At 56.5% G+C, this 16,447-nt stretch overlaps 1 protein-coding gene across 14 annotated transcripts; it reads left to right on the forward strand.

Annotated features, from left to right (window-relative positions):
* The first annotated feature begins 4,745 nt into the window (after positions 1 to 4,745).
* Positions 4,746 to 14,299, forward strand: DOLPP1 (dolichyldiphosphatase 1). 14 transcript variants are annotated; one of them, XR_014247713.1, is made up of 11 exons: positions 4,746 to 4,893; positions 8,458 to 8,558; positions 8,777 to 8,864; positions 8,963 to 9,062; positions 9,294 to 9,392; positions 10,275 to 10,403; positions 10,889 to 10,978; positions 12,267 to 12,366; positions 12,843 to 12,882; positions 13,274 to 13,711; positions 13,862 to 14,299. XR_014247713.1 is itself a non-coding variant. In XM_082403104.1 (11 exons), the coding sequence occupies exons 1-11, from the start codon at positions 4,818 to 4,820 to the stop codon at positions 13,913 to 13,915; spliced, it is 1,311 nt and encodes a 436-aa protein (XP_082259230.1). In that variant the 5' UTR covers positions 4,746 to 4,817; the 3' UTR covers positions 13,916 to 14,299. The 14 variants fall into 14 exon arrangements, 13 of the variants coding, with proteins under 13 accessions (XP_082259230.1, XP_082259223.1, XP_082259229.1 ...); XM_082403104.1 differs by having other exon boundaries at positions 13,278 to 13,711; XM_082403097.1 differs by having other exon boundaries at positions 13,278 to 14,299.
* Positions 14,300 to 16,447: the final 2,148 nt, after the last annotated feature.

Here is a 16,447-nt window from a genome sequence, read left to right on the forward strand (position 1 = left end):
GGAATCCTGGCCCACTTATTTCTGTGGCGGCCAGTGGACTGTTACAGTCACGGCCCCCACGAATCGTGCCTCTTGGAATCCATATCCTTGTATAGGCCTCTCCCATATTAGCTCTTACCTTGGCCATGTGACCTGCTTTGGCCAGTGGAACAAGAGTGACGTGATGCAAGCAGAGGCTTGGTGACCTCTGGCGCATTGGGACTTGCCCTCTTGGAGAGTATTTGCGGCCATGAAAACCTTGGCTCTTCTGCTGGAGGCCACATGAAGGAGAACGTGGCACCCGGACCAGCAGCCCCAGCTAAGTGTCAGATTTGAGGGAGGCCCCTTGGACCACACAGGCCCAGTCGAGTCACCAGCTGCATGAGTGACCCAGCAGAATTGAGCCAGCCAAGTTGCAGATCTTGAACAATAAAATGGTGATGGTCTTAAGGCACTAGGTTTGGGACTGGCTTGTTACACAGCAGTAGGTAACTGATGCCAGCCCCCTTGTTGATGAAAGGGGAAACTGAGAGTGGAGGATGACCACCCCAGTGCATACAGCAAATACACAGCAGCCCCAGCGTGGACTCCCATATCTCCTGAACCCGTAGGGCTTCTGCTGCATCGCCTGTGAGACTGATTCTCGTGCAGCCTGAGGTGGGTGTGGAGGGTAAGATCTCGTAGTGTCGTCTTTGGCCCAATTTGTGGTTCACATCAAGTGCTCTGTAAACAGTGGTTTCGATTACAATATAAATGGCTCCCAGGGCGTGTATGCAAATGGGACAGGACACGTGAAGAAGGATCATCTGTCCACCAAGTGTTTCCTGTGTGCCTACTGTGTGCCAAGCACTGCACCAGGTGCTGCACAGGCAGCGGTGGAGGCTCTGGAGCCCCCTTGCACCCCATCTGCTAGCGAGAGCTGACTGTGCATCTCTTCCCAACTCCTTGTTCCGTACCATCACGATGGTGGCTGGCAAGTGGCCACAGGAGAGAGTATTTACACCATGGAAATCAGCACATGCCACAAACCAGGGGAGCTTGTGGCTTGGGAGACTGAGCCAGACAATGTGTCTCGAGGACTTGGCTCCGCGGTGTTTGGAACACTAGGCCCTGACTTCTAGAAGCCTCTATTCTAAGACACAGACAGTGAATGGCTCCTCTCAGAGGTTTTGAAGCCAAAACTGTCACTTCTACTTTGAGACCATTTGTCTTTTTTACTGGCATCTTCAGGATCCAGGGGTCCCACATCCTCCATGGGAAGGACAGTTTCTCGATGGCGGCGCCCTTGCTCCTCTCCATCCTTCTCCCTTCATCCTTGATGCCCAGACGTGGTCTGGCACCGCCTAGGAGCTCAAATAGTCCTGGAAGTGCATGAACGAACCTCTAATCTAGAGGGCGGCAGCTGACACATTTCGGGGAAACAGGCCCAGAGAGGGGAAGAGTTCTTTCCTAGGGACTTTAAGCGCATGCCAGGGTGGCTGGGGTGTGGTGCACAGAGTAAGACGTTGTGCCTCTGATCCAGGGGCCGCACTGTCTGTGAACTCCCTTCCAGAGGAGAGGCCAAAGTGAAAGGCCAGCCCTGCCCGGGACAGCTGCGGCTTGTCTGAGGACTCCTCTGGGCAGTGGGAGGAGGCAGCCTGCAGTTTGGGTGATGGGATGCAGGGTGGTTCAGAACCTGGGCCTGCCCATCAGGCAGACCTGGCTTCAAATCGTTGCTCTGTCACACACTAGCCAGCTGACTTGGCAAACGGTGGGACACTCAGAGCCTTACTGTCCTCAGCTATAAACTGGGTGCATTAAGAACTGCCTCCCAGGCTGTAGTGGAGATAAGATGAGTGACTAAGGATGGAGCACCTCCCAGGATGCTCAGAGAGATACCGGGGCATCACTGGTCCACCCCTCAGCTCAGGGAGGAGGCAGGTGGCTCCTGCAGCTTCCCATGGTTCCCCTCACAGCATTCATGCCTGCACCGCCCAGCTCCTCATCCACACGGCAGGTCTGTCCTGTCATCTCTGCCATTTCATGGGACCCCGCACTGGCTCCTAGGCACATCGCCATCAGAAAAGCATCCACATGTACACCAAAGATCTGCACAAGGCTGTTCCTAGCAGCACCATTCCTAACACCCCAGACCTGGAAACACCCCAAAGTCCAGCAAGAGTTGGATGGAAGGACTTCCCTGGTGGCACAGTGGTTAAGACTCCACGCTCCCAATGCAGGGGGCACGGGTTTGACCCCTGGTCGGGGAAGATCCCACAGGCCGTGTGGTGCGGCCAAAAAAAAAAAAAGAGTCGAGTTGAATGGAAAAGAAACCAATAAACATGGTGTGTTCACACCGTGGAACACTACACAGGGAGAGTAGAGGAATTACAACTAGAGGCCGCAGCATGGATCTCACAAACACAATGCCGGGAAAGGAGCCACGCCCCAAAAGTACGTACTGTAGCATTCGGCTTATAGAAAGGACACAGATCAGACTAACCTCATGTATGGTGCTAGCAGATGGGATGGTGGTCACCCTGGGGTGACGAGATGGGGTGTCAGGAGCTTCTGGGGCTCTGGTTCTCGATCTGGGGGCTGCTAACACAGGTGTGTTTAGTTTGTGAAACTTCATCAAGCTATACACATTCGATTTCTGGATTTTCCTGTATGAGGGTTATATTTTAATTTTTTTCAAAGGCAAAACCAAACCAAACGACAAAGGCACCTTTCAAGATCCCCTCTGTAGTCACCAAGGGTGGCCCTCCAAGTTTTGGGAGGCCAGGCCCCTCACCCCCAGCACCTCACCTCTCCCTCTCTCTTGCGCATTTCATCCTGTGCTGTTCCTTCTGCCAGGAAAACCCCACCCCAGCTAACTCCCTCACATTTTATAGTTCCTCACCCAGACACTTCTTCCAGAACACTCTCCCTGAGGTGAGAGGATCCTGTAGTCAGATAGGCCTGGGTTTCAGGGACTTGGCTTCTCAAGCCTAACTGCTCATCCATGAAATGCCATCTAACCAGGGAGGGGCCATGCAGCCAGACGGGACGGCAGAACTATTCTGGGAAACTCACAGCCCACTCCTCACACCTCCTGCCTCTCAGCGGCTAATAATGGCAGTGCCTGAGGTAGCTGAGGGCAGGTGACAGGGAAATGGGGCCAGCTGACCCACACGAGCCCAGGCTGGGCCGGGTGGGAAGCTGAGTAGAGTTGAGGGGTCCTGGGGGCCCTCCTGGCTCGCTGGTGGGTTCTGAGTCACCATCATCCCCCCAGTCCTTTCAGCCCCACCCATGGTACTGACTCCAGCTGCCTGGCTGGCTCACAGAGTCAGCGGAATCCTCCGCTGTGTTCTCACTTCTCCTCATAAACACTTAGGCTATTTATCAGGCACTTGTTCTAGCATCGGCCTGGGCCAGTCTCCAATACATAACAGGCCCTGTCTTCATGCTGCCCAGGTCTTCTCCAGTTGTGGCTGCAACGACTTATATCAGAGCCCCAGGGGACATAAGAATGTAGACTCCAAGGCTGCAACCCAAGCTCTACTGGATCAATCCAGGGCTCATTTTCTACAAGCTGATCTTGGCACTGCATGAATTCAGAGAACCATTGTTTACTGTGAGAGACAGACAAGGAGCCAATTACAGTCCAGTGTGGTCAGTGCTGGGGTAGGAGAGGGGATGCAACTGGGATGCAACTGTGGGAGCCCAGTGGAGGCCCCTCTCCTGGCCATGGAAACCTCTAAGTGAGGACAGACACCTGAGCCAGACTTGGCCAGGCTGATGGGGGCAGAAGAGGTGATGCATTCCAGGCAGCTGGAACAGCATGTGAAAAGGCTCAACGACAGGAGGAGCCGGGCACTTTACCTGGACTGTAATAAGCACTGCAATCTAGCCGGAGAGACAGTGAGGGTGGGAGAGGGAGAGGTGGGTGGTAAGGTGTGGCTATTTATGCAAGGCCTGTAGGACAATGAGAGGAATGTTTTGGGAAAACTGAGGTATAGGTGGAAAACCGGCCTCTTGTTTAAAATGCCCCCAAGATGCCTCATTAAGCAGCATAAATGAGATTGAATCAATAAATCTGTGTTAATTGAATGAAATGAGGGACGGAGTCTTTTAATTTCAATTACGCTTCCACTGGACATCAGTTAAGCTTCCATAAAGCATTTAGCGGGCCGACCGTGCGCCCCGCCCCGGGAGTTCCTTCCCCCATCCCACCCCCTACCTTTAATGGAAAGGTCGTCAGTTTTGTGTGACTTGCCCTGTTGCCAGTCAGTAAAGGGCAAAGGAAAATAAGTCCTCTCTGGGTCTCTGGCCTCAGTTTACTCATAACTAAAAGTAGGTGAGTTCAGACTCCATAGTGCCGAGGTTGCCTCCCCGCTTCGAGCATGCGCTCTGACGGGCGCTCAAGTCCTGCCGACCCCAGGCTGGCTCCGGGTACCGAGGAAGCCTTCACTCGGAGCAGGTCCCCACCAAACCAAAGCTCCCACCAAAGCTCAACACGCCCCCCAAGCTAGCGGGTGATTGGCCCGCCCTGCCCACACCGCGAGCCGGCCTCACCTTCTGATTGGCTGTTCTACTCTTTGTTGTGTGCCGAAACCCTCCTTTTCTCTGATTGGTTAGCCACCTACCTGCGCTCGTCCCGGATTGGGCGCCGTCTTAGCCGGCTCGCAGGCTCCTAGGGGCCCTGCTTCCTGATTCGCCGCTCGGGCCTGCCCCACGGCCTGCACGGTGAATGGCTGCGCCGCTACCTGTATCGGCCTCCGATTGGGTGCGCGGCACCTCCCCCGGCGTGATAGGTCAGGACCACCGCCCCCCTGGCTCCCCATTGGCTGCTCGGCGAAGCCCGGTCTCCGGGTAAGATGGCAGCGGACGGACAGTGCTCGCTCGCCGCTTCATGGCGGCCGGTGACCCTCACCCACGTCGAATATCCTGCAGGTAAAAGACAACCCCGGCTCCGAGGACGCCTTCCCGGGGCCGGCCTGTCAGTGCCGGGAGCTCCGGCCGGCGCAAGCCCGCAGAGGGGGCGCCGGGGGACCGGGGTGGGAACTGTCAAATAGTGAGCCACGGAGGGTTCGGCCGGCGCGCGCGCCGCGCAGGCGCAGTGGTGTGGCGATGAGCTGGGCGAAATTGTGAGCCGCTCGCTCGCGCACTCTGCGGCTGCGCGGCCGGGGTGCTCCACTGGGTCCCGGGGCTCCGGTGGGCTGTAATGGGGTGGTGGTCTGCGTGAGGCGGGAACGGATCACTGGCCTGGACCTGGGGCCTTTTTCCCCGCCCTTCCCGGAGCCGGAGAGACTGAACTCTCTCCTCGGCGTGTAGGGAGTGCCTTTTTCCTTCAAACAGTGCTTTTGGGCTGCCTGGAAGAAAGAGCTCCCCATTGCTGGGAGTGTGCAAGTCGAGACCGGGCAGCTCTTCGTTGTTTGAGTACTTCTGATGCCACGCCCTGGGTAGGGCACTGCTCTACAACTCAGGGGACCCAGTGAGGGGTCAGGCAGCCTCTGGGATGTTGACTTCTGGAGCTTCCCATCAGACACAGCTCCAGAAGCTCAGCGTTTTCCATCTGTGAGGTCCTTTAGTGACCGTTCTGGAGGCGGTTTAGTAGAGTGGTGCAGAGCTTGGACCTTGGGGTCAGAGTTCAGGCCGAGGCCTTGTGCGAGTGACTTCACCTCTCTGTGCCTCTCTAAAGTGGAACTAATTACAGTGCTTCCCTTCTAGTGGTGATGTGAGAATCAGAAATAGGAGATGTGAGAAAGGCTGAGTGCAGTGCCTGGCATACAGTAAACATTCAGGAAATAACTGCAGTTAACATGATCCCACCTTCCCAGGACCCTCTCAAGCCCACACTGCCATCTATGTGTAGGATGGTTGGGTGTTGGGTGAGGCTGGGGGCCCCCTCATTGAGCCCTGGTTGCCCCAGGAAAGGCCTATTCATGCAGAGACATGAGAACCTGGCCCTGCCGAGGGCCCCAGGCCTGGATGCCAGGAAACTTTGACCCTAGGTGTTCTGGGTTATACTGGGGGTGGGGCGGCCCTGCAGCTGTTGGGCCCTACTGTCTGCCTGCCTGCCCGCCATTCACCCATCATTCATTCAGCTGGTATCCACTGAGCACCTCCTGAATGCCAGGCCCTGGGCTTGCTCTGCATTTTGAACGGTGAACAAACCAATATGTCCCTGAACTCCCGAACTGTGAAAAAAAAAACCCACTTTACAGGACGGAAACCAAGGCCTGGAATGGGGAAGGGACCTGCTTAAGGCCTCAGCACCTTCATGATTTCCCCTCCCTGGCCTGGGAGTACTTCTCTGGGTGCTCACGGCGAGAAGAAGGAACCTGGCAGATGTGAGCAGCATGATTCAGGCTGTGATGAGGGACCCTTTGCAGGGACTGTGGGTGCCTGGAGGAGAGACCTGGCTGAACTTGGGGGCCTCTCTCAAGGTCTAGTCCCCCTGCTAACTCTTCTGTGACCCCCTGCACTTCTCCTTCGCGCCCCTCATCACACTGACCCTGCTTCCTTCATCCATTCTCCATTCATTTAACATCATTTTAGAGCCCAGTTAAGTGCCAGGCGCTGTGCTGGGCTTGGGGGGTTGAGTGGGGTGTAGAGACCCCATCCCTGCACTCATGGCACCTACTTTCTAGAGGGAGAGACAGACGCAGGCCAGATAGTTCCACTAATGAGTGGTGTCATGAACGATGCCCTGGTTACAGATTCTGCGAGCTCTGCAATGGCAGGAGTGTGATTTTTTTTTTTTTCCACTGTGGTAGGTACTTAATTTATGTTGAGTTAACCCAGACAGCATCCCAGGTGGGGGAAACAGTGTGTGCAAAGGTCCAGAAGTAGGACAGAACATGGTGCGTTCAGGGAACTAGAATTTGGTTCCTGGAACTGGAGCAGAAGGTGGGAGGGAAGCAGGGCCAGGACTGCAGGGCTGGATGAGCTGGATTGAGGTGGGACTTATCCTAGGGGCTGAGAGAGCCACCGGGGGGGCTTAGACCGGAGAATGGTGAGGCCAGAGTTGCTGACAGCATCTGCAGGAAGGCCCAAAGGTAGTGCTTGCTGTGAGACAGGCCATGGAGATGGCCAAAGGTTTGGGGGCCATTTCCTGTCCTCCTGATGACCCAGTGTCCTGGGCATCAGCTGGACAGCTGAGAGACCCAGAATCTCAGGGCTGGAGGGGGCCAGGCCACTGTGTGGATGAAGAGACAGAACCCCAGAAAAAGGAAGGGCCTCACCCAGTGTCATCCAGGGGGCCTATGGCAGTACTAGCATTTGGACCTATGTTGCTGGCCTGTTCTCCCAGGCTAGTTCAAAGCCAGCCCTATCCTGGGTAGGTGTGGGGGAGGCCAGGTGTGTGCCCATCCCTTCAGCCTGGAATCTGGGCTCGGCCCTGGGTGGGTACCTTCCTGCTGCCTGTGTGAGGCCAGGCTGGTGGTGGGGCCATTTCCCACACTGAGTTCTCCAAACGTGGAAGTGTCCTGGGTGCCAGGGACCGAGCTGGGCGTCTCACAGGCCTGGTCACATCAGAGCTCCCATGGCTGTAGGAGGCGGCTACTGATATCCCCATTTCACGGGTGAGAGAGCTGAGGCTCAGGGAGGTGAAGTCCTTGGCCTGAGGTCATGTAGCCAGCAAGTGCTGGCACGGGAACTAAACCACACTCTCTGACCCCAGAGCTGCTACATAGCTGCCCTGTCTCAAATGGTGAGGGTGGCCTTTGGACTCGGTGTTAGCCCTGCCCTTGGGCAAGCAGGAAAGTGGCTCTTGTCTGTTGGCTTCAGGATCCTCCCGCCGAGACCTTTTAGGGGGTAAAAAGCAGGTAGTCAATAGGTAGCCAATTTTTTGCCAGTAGAGAGGCAGTGAGAAGCTCTTACTGCAACAGGTGGCCGTAGTGGGCAACGTAGCCTCCTCCCCACCCCCAGCCTTGGTCCCTGTCAGAGTCCACAGTGTAGACCCAAGTCTGTGTGGTGTTCGGAGAATACCAGGTTCCCCTGGAGGCCCAGGGCTTGGCTGGGTCGGTCTCCGCACAGCACTGCGTTCCGGAGGCATCCATGTGCCCGCCAGACTGCCTCCTGGGACAGGGCCCAGCCTCTGGGGTCAGACCAAGCCAGGTTCAAATTCCCGCTTTGGTGGGATAATGGGTATAGCACCTGGACCAGGCTAGAGACTTGGATTTTAGTCAGATCCTACCTCTTTCTGGCTGTGTGACTTTGGACAAATCATGCAACCCCTGTGGGACTCGGTGTCTTCATCTGTAGGACAGGGAGAGTGAAGGCACCTGCTTTAAACTCACGATCTGTGAACCTGAGTGCTCAGTAAACACCCTGTGCCCGTGACTGAGGTGGTGTGGTGAGCTGGTGTGCTGAGGCATCCCCAGCCGCCTGGCCCTGCGCTCCGGGCCCTGCTGGGACCACCTCTCCGACTGAGGCCCTACTGGGCTTGCTGGGGGCCAGGCCCTCTTCGATGGCTGTGCTCTGTCCTCATCCTGTTCTCCCTGTCTTGCCCAGGTGATCTCTCTGGCCACCTCCTTGCCTACCTGAGCCTCAGCCCCATATTTGTCATCGTTGGTTTTGTGACCCTCATCATATTCAAGCGGGAGCTGCACACGGTGAGTGAGTCACTCCCACCCCAGGGAGGAGGGGCCTCACCATTCCTTCCCAGGTGCTTTGCCTTCCCTTCCCCGCTTCCACCTTTCCTGAGGTGTGTGGAGCCTCCTGGCTGGTGCCAGGTTGTCCACTGGGCTGGAGGTTCAGCGGGAGGCCGCGGTCTTTGGGCTAGGCGGCGGCCAGCAAGCACACAGAGGCCCTGCTGACCCTATCTTCCCAGCAGATCTCGTTCCTTGGGGGCTTGGCACTGAACGAGGGGGTCAACTGGCTGATCAAACACGTCATCCAGGAGCCACGGCCCTGTGGAGGTAGGGCCCAGGCCATGGGGGTCTGCGGGTCCCCCAGGTTAGGGCATTACTGGGAGGCGTGCATCCTCCCATCATGCCCTGTTCTCTGTCTCCACCAGGTCCCCACACGGCAGTGGGCACCAAGTACGGGATGCCCTCCAGCCATTCCCAGTTTATGTGGTTCTTCTCCGTCTATTCCTTCCTTTTTCTGTATTTAAGGTGAGCTTCTGCCCTGGCTGGGGTGGCCCTGAACTGGCCCAGGCTGGCCTCTGCCAGGGACTTGCTGCAAGCCCTTTGGATGCCATTTAGGGCTTGGCCTCTACTGGGGGTGGGAGGAGCTGCAGCCAAGGCAGAAGGTGCCCAGGGAGCATGTGGATGGGGCCGGGGCTGTGTGGGAGGCCTGGGCCCCAGGCTGTGGGCTGAGGCCAGCTAACAGGCTTGTTTTCCCAGAATGCACCAAACGAACAACGCCAGGTTCCTGGACTTGCTGTGGAGGCATGTACTCTCCCTGGGTCTCCTCACTGTGGCGTTTCTAGTCTCCTATAGCAGGTACAGCGGGAGGGAGAGCCCCTGCCCCACGCCCTGCCCACTGGGGTCTAGCTGGATTCTTGGTCCCTATTGGACCTCGCTGTGGACCCGAGTCCCAGAGCCTGTAGGGCAGGGCTGCGAAGAGGGGCCCAGGCCTCTCATTTTATTTTATTTATTTATTTTTATTTTTTTATTTTTGGCTGCGTTGGGTCTTCATTGCTGCACGCGGGCTTTCTCAAGTTGCGGCGAGCGGGGGCTACTCTTCGTTGCGGTGGGCGGGCTTCTCCTTGCGGTGGCTTCTCTTGCTGCGGAGCACGGGCCCTAGGCATGTGGGCTCAGTAGTTGTGGCTCATGGGCTCTAGAGCGCAGGCTCAGTAGTTGTGGTGCACAGGCTTCGTTGCTCCGCGGCATGTGGGATCTTCCCGGACCAGGGCTCGAACCCGTGTCCCCTGCATTGGCAGGCAGATTCTTAACCACTGCACCACCAGGAAAGCTCCAGGCCTCTCATTTTAAAGGGCCAGGGCTCCAGCTGCCCCTTGCAACCCAGTCCTTGCTCTCTCCTCTTGGTTGAGCCCAAGATTCTAGGGTTAGCCATTGTTCCCAGTGTCCTGGAGGAGCCCCTTGCAGACAAACTCCAAGTTCAAGGGCTGGACAGAAGGGAGGCAAATCCTAGCTGAGCCATCCCTTCACTTCTAGAGTCAGAGGAGCAGCTGTTGGGGTCCAACCCCTTGCCTCCTTCTAGAAGTAGCTCTGAGTCCGTGTGGTCATAGGAGTCTGTCCTGTCTGTGTATGTCTCCCGTGTGTGTGCAGAGGTCCAGGGAAGCTGGCACTCAGGCGTGCGGGGAGGCTGTGCAGGATGGTCTCTGGCTGGCTCTCATGAACTTCCCTCTGTCCTTGGCCCAGGGTCTACCTGCTGTACCACACCTGGAGCCAGGTGCTCTATGGGGCCATCGCTGGAGGCCTCATGGCCGTCGCCTGGTTCGTCTTCACCCAGGAGGTCCTCACCCCCCTGTTCCCTAGGATAGCAGCCTGGTAACTGCCTCCTGCCCCTGCTGCTGTCCCCCGCTCCCCCCACCTTCCCAGGCACTATGGCCCGTGCCCCCTCCTGCGAAGGGGCCATCAGTGGGAGGACCCAGGCGTCCTGACCCCAGCCTCAGTCTCCCTGGGAGGGCCCTAGTGCCCAGGCCTCTGGTGGACATAGGGCTGCAGGCCCCACTCGCCTGGCTTCCACCTCCCCCAGGGGTTTTCTCAGCCCAGAAGCCAAGGTGCCAGCCTCTGTCCTTGCCTGGCCTCTCAGGGACTTGGAAAGCAGCATGTGTCTTTCTGGGCTGTGTGTACCTTGGGGCAGTGTCCTTGCCTGAGTGTCACACAGGTGACACATCTGGGTCTTGCACAGGCCAGGCAAAGTGGTGGGGAGAGGGTGCATCGCCGGCCCCAGGCACTGGTGGGAGAGTCTGGCTTGGTGACAGACTCGTGTCCTGATACGGTCCTGGATTTCCGGGTGTCTGTCTCTCCAGGCCTATCTCTGAGTTCTTCCTAATCCGAGACACGAGCCTCATTCCCAACGTACTCTGGTTTGAGTACACGGTAACCCGGGCAGAAGCCAGGTGAGTCAAGGGGATAGCAATCACTGGGTCCTGGCTCCGTGGGGCACAGCCCTCGGTCAGTGCCGCCCCCAGTTTTGGAAGGCTCCCCGAGAGCCGGGCACTTGCCCAAGCACTTTTCTTCTACTGCCTCATTGAATCCTCCCCTGGACCCCATTTTACAGACGAGAAAACTGAGGCTCAGAGAGGGGAGGAGAGGAATCACTTGACCAAGGGTTTGCAGATCACGGGTGTGGGAGCTGGGCTGGGAACCTAGGCTCTTGGGCCCAGGGCCATGCTTTTAACCTCTGTGGCCTGGAACCAGAGAGCTGGGCAGCCAGGATTCTCTGGGGGCCTGTGTGTCAACCCCCCTCGGGACTGTTTAGTCCAGACACTTTCCTGTGGAGGGGTAAACTGAGGTGCGGTGAGTTAGGGGCACCCGTGGTTGCACAGCCAGTCAGGGCAAAGCCGGCTTTGGAGCCTTCTTCTGACTCAGCTCTCCACGCACCCCAAATCCTGGGTGGGGTGCCAGCTGGGGTCGGGAAGGCCTGGCTCCTTCCCAGGTTCAGAGGGGAGCCGAGGCGAGGTTGGGCTCCAGCACAAGCCTGGGAGGTTTCCTGAGGAGCCCTGGGCTCCTGGTGAGAGGAACCGCAGGGCGGGGTCACAGCAGCCGGGAAATGTGTCTAGGGCATCATGGTCCAAATTATCCTAACGAACTTAAGGGTAAAGCCCTGGATCTGTGAGGAAAGGGGATTTGAGGGGTTAGGGCAGGCAATCCCATTATTGGCGGAAGGCCCCAGCTGGCCCAGGCTCTCCACCTGGCTCCCAGAGCGGCCCCGCCCCCCAGCCCCGCCCCTCCCGGCTGGCCGCCACCTGCCTCGATGTACCAAAACTTCCACGTGCACCTGCTCTGTGCCAGGCCGTGGGCTGGGGATAGGCCCAGAGTGAGACAGCAGTGGCCGGCAGGGGGGACACGAGGAATGAGGCACCTACCTGTGCGACAAGTGCCTCGGGCTTGAGAGCTCGTGACAGCAGCGTGACGTGAGGGTGTGTGGTTGGGCTGGCTGGCCGGCTGTGACAGATCTGAGCAGAGAGAAATCGGGACTGTCCAAGTTGGGGTTTGGCAGGGAGAGTGCTCTTAGCATAGGGAACAGCTTGTGCAAAGCTTCTGAGAACAGGAAGCTTGGGGAGTCCACTGAACAGACAGAGGCAGGTGTGGCTGGAGGCCAGGGAACAAGGGGGCTGGCCGTGGCACGAGGCTGGGGCTGCATCACACAGGACCTGTGGGGACAGTTAGGTTTCTGAATTTCAGTGGGGTCTTTCGAGGAACCAGGCCCTCCACGGAACGGGGCTGTCCCTGCTTCCCTCAGGCTCCTGAGCCCGTCGTAGGTGTCGCTACACCCCCAAGTCAGGTACTCAGATCCACTCGATAACTTCTATCAGCAGTGCTCCTACCTTTGCTTATGTACATCCCAAATGGAGAACTCACTACCTTCTTGTCTGTTTTGGTTGATGGTAACAGAACCCCACTTATGCTGGCTTATCTATAAGTGGGAACTGCCCATAATTACTGGAATCCAGCCAGGTCCCTCTTGCCTCTGTTCTCCCATCCTGGCCCCCGCCCCTGCCCCGGCCTCCTGGCTGCACTTGGACTCCAGAGCTGAGCACCTGTGTTACAGGCCCAGCAGAGACATTGACCCTCTCTAGGCCCCAAGTCCCAGGTCCCAGGGCAGGAGCTCTGATTGGCCCAGCTTGAGCCAACCACTGGGGCTACTGGGAGTGGGCACTCACTCATTCTGATGGGATTGTGGGGAGGAAGGAGACAGCTGAGGGGCGAGTCACTGGACGTCAGGAGTCCCCTGATCTGACCCCCACCCCCATTTTGCAGGAACAGACAGCGCAAGCTGGGGACGAAATTGCAGTGACCGGTGAGTGTGGCTGGCTCCAGCCTCCAGATCTGGCCTGCACGATGCCTTGCAGGGTGGATGGAATGACAGACAGAGGGACGAAGCAGAGACCTCTACAGACCCAAGTCACCGAGCGGAGCCTTTTTTTTTCTTATTTTAATTTTAATGAACAAGGTGGACCAAAGGGCTGAGCCAGCCCCTCAACCAGGACCCTGGAGGGCCTGTTGCCGGGGGGCCTCACAGCCAGAGACCCTCACAGTGCTGCTGCCAGCCCCCAGTTGGGCGGAAAGTGCCCCTGGCATGGGCACTGGGGCGTGGGGTAGAGAAGGAGGGCTTGAACCTCTGGCCACAGGGCCAGGAAATCTAGGTGGCGTGGAAAATGCACACTATTTATTTTTTGGTTTTGTCAAAGGCAGATGGGATTTTGGAGAGGGAGTGGAAGAGCCAGCTCTGCGGGGGCTGTCCTGCGTACCGAGGAGCCCAGGTCAGCTTCCAGGCCCTTTGCCCTGGGCCCGAGAGACGGCCTGGGGGCCCAGGAGGAGGGGGCACCCCCATGCCCGCCCTGCCGCCAACGCCATTCCAGAACCTCGGTCAGTGTTTCCCGTGTGGGGGCCAGGCCCAGAGAGAGCAAGCGTCTGCGCTGCAATCGCTGTGTCCTACCCTCATCGACCGTGCTCCGCAAGGGCTTTCTCTGGTTCCCTGTCCCCAAGACAGCGGTCCCTTTCTGATGGAAGAGCCTGCACATGCGGGTGAGCAAACCCAAGCTGTTTACAGCTCTTTCCTGTCCTGCCGTCCGCTAGTGGTTCGTCTTCATCTCCACCCGAACAAAACGCAGAGGAAGCAGGAGCTGGTGAGAGGAGTGGGGCAGCGGTGCCCACTGTCCCCACCCTTCCCTCCCCTCTGTGTGCTCTGAGCATTCCTTGTCCTTCCCGACCCCCCTCCGAGAGGCTGGGAGCCTGCTTGGGTCACCCCAAGCCTGTGTCCGGCGTGTGGCTCACAGATCCCCACTGCCCAGCTCGGAGGACGACTCCTCCCAATCTTGAAGTCGCTTTGAAACGGAGCTGTGGAGAGGAGATGCGTCCAGACTCGGAAGCTTCTAGAACTGAACCAGGCTGCTCGGGACCTGTGTTCAGGGCCCGACCCCCTCCCTCCCCCGGCCGCCTTTTCTTTGTGGAGGTTCCTAATCTGCTGCTGAAGCACAATATTTTGGTGCTTTCTTTTCTCATTTGTTAAAGACAGTGTCCAAAGCCATTCCAGATGCCAGGACCAGGGGCCTATTTCTGGGGAAGGTTGGTCAGTCCCCACATTTTCCTTTCCTTCCCTTCTCATTTTTATTTTTTACTTTTTGCCTGAGATAAGCCAAGTGTGAGGTGGTTTGACTTAAGAAAAATCAATGAAAATTGTTTACTATTGTTTTAAAATAAAATCTTGAACTCTGGCAGCTTGAACATGTTGACTGAGCTGATGGGAGGAGGCGGGGACGTGGCTGTGCGGACACACGACCCGAGGGGCAAGGGCCTGGTTAAGACCAGAAGATCGTACGCGTCTCCAAGACACCTAGTCCCCTCCAGCCCCCAAAGCCAGGGTTGGAATGGCCTCTGTGACATATCCCACTGGAGTCTGAGGACAGCTCCCTTCCACTGAGTTTTTTTAGTCCCTGTCTACCTCCCCCTGTGGCGCTGGCTGGCTCTGCTCTCAGTAAGCCTAGCTTCTCCTTCATGTGACAGCCCTTGAAGACTGGGGACAACCAGCATGTCCTTCCTAAGCCTCTGCCAGGATAAACACCTCCACTCCTTGTTGAATTCAGTGCTTCTTTAGTGTGCGGATGGGTGAGTATCGTGCTTTGGAAGAAATAACTGCAAACTGACCTGGGTTTTGGATGCCTTGTAGGAGTGAAAAGACCACAAGTCATTTCAGGGGTCCAAAGTGGGGGTTCTAACCCTTCTTTAATTCATTAACCTGAGGTTCATAACAGCTTCACCCTCAGGCGAATCAGAAGTAATCCCATCCTCACGTGAGCTCGAAGGCTGGGTCTGGGTTCCCCACCACGGTCCACACAAGCTGGACATTTAGTTAAGGTGACCTCATCCCACACGTGTGGCAGAAGCAAACAAATCTCTGGAAGAAGGAACCTTCATGCTAGACTTCAATTATTTATACAGTTTTAAGAAATTACCATGAACAAAATATAGACGAAGGTGACCAGGTAGAAAAGGAATCACCACCATCCTTGAGAACCAGCTGGAAACAAGTATTAGAAACAAACCCACACATACTTCAGGTGCTGGAATGATCGGGCACAGATTTTAAGTTGTTTTACTTTTTTTTTTTTTTTAATTTAATTTATTTATTTATTTATTTATGGCTGTGTTGGGTCTTCGTTTCTGTGCGAGGGCTTTCTCTAATTGCAGCAAGCGGGGGCCTCTCACTATCGCGGCCCCTCTTGTTGCGGAGCACAGGCTCCAGACGCACAGGCTCAGTAATTGTGGCTCACGGGCCCAGTTGCTCCGCGGCATGTGGGATCTTCCCAGACCAGGGCTCGAACCCGTGTCCCTTGCATTGGCAGGCAGATTCTCAACCACTGCGCCACCAGGGAAGCCCTGTTTTACTTTTTTAAAGAAGTAAGGGACAAACTTGAAAATATCTGCAGGACTTCGCTGGTTGCGCACTGGTTAAGAATCCACCTGCCAATGCAGGGGACACAGGTTTGATCCCTGGTCCGGGAAGATCTCACATGTCATGGAGCAACTAAGCCCGTGTGCTACAACCACTGAGCCTGCCCTCTAGAACCTGCGAGCCACAACTACTGAGCCCACGCACCACAACTACCGAAGCCCATGAACTCTAGGGCCTGCGTGCTGCAACTACTGAAGCCCACATGCCTAGAGCCTGTGCTCCACGAGAAGCCACTTCAATGAGAAGCCCACGCACCACAACGAAGTATAGCCCCCGCTCACCACAAATAGAGAAAGCCCGCACGCAGCAACGAAGACCCAAGGCAGCCAAAAATAAATAAACATACATATATATATATGTATGTGTGTGTGTGTGTGTGTATATATATATATATATATCTGCAGAGAACAGGAAACTATAACGTGAACCCTGGCAGATTTTTAAATGAATACTGGAAAATACAATAGCTAAAAAACAAGAACTCAGTAGGTAGATTTAACAGCAGACTAGATATAGTTAAAGAGAAAAACTGGAGGTCAGAGGAAATCCAGGATGCAGCAAGAGAGAGGACAGGGCCGTCTCATGAGCCCTGAGGTTTCCCTGAGTCCTGGGTAAACGCTGCTTTTTACCCCAGTTGGCACTCACCCACACGTTCACCCTGGTTGGGCTCTCAGAGAGCTGCCCAGCACCCCACCTGCGGGTTGCCCAACTCCTTTTCCCATTCAGTTGGTCACCAAGCCCCGCTCACTCCACCTTGTAAGCGTCTTTTGAAATAGCCACTTTCTCTGCCTTCCAGGCCAGTCTGGGTCCCAGCCCACTACCCCCTGCTAAGCAGCAGCAAAGCCTCCTGGCAGGTTGCCCTCATCCCCACCCATCAGGGCCCTTTAATCCATTCCTCAGCATCTTCCTA

Source organism: Balaenoptera borealis (assembly GCF_965194805.1).
Source record: "Balaenoptera borealis genome assembly, chromosome: 8".
In the NCBI taxonomy this organism is placed as follows: domain Eukaryota; kingdom Metazoa; phylum Chordata; class Mammalia; order Artiodactyla; family Balaenopteridae; genus Balaenoptera; species Balaenoptera borealis.

Coding starts and splice junctions, on each gene's coding strand:
- DOLPP1 (XM_082403097.1), top strand. CDS start 4,818: ATGGCAGCGGACGGACAGTGCTCGCTCGCCGCTTCATGGCGGCCGGTG. Junction 4,894..8,457: donor CCACGTCGAATATCCTGCAG/GTAAAAGACAAC, acceptor TGTCTTGCCCAG/GTGATCTCTCTGGCCACCTC. Junction 9,393..10,274: donor TTTCTAGTCTCCTATAGCAG/GTACAGCGGGAG, acceptor TCCTTGGCCCAG/GGTCTACCTGCTGTACCACA.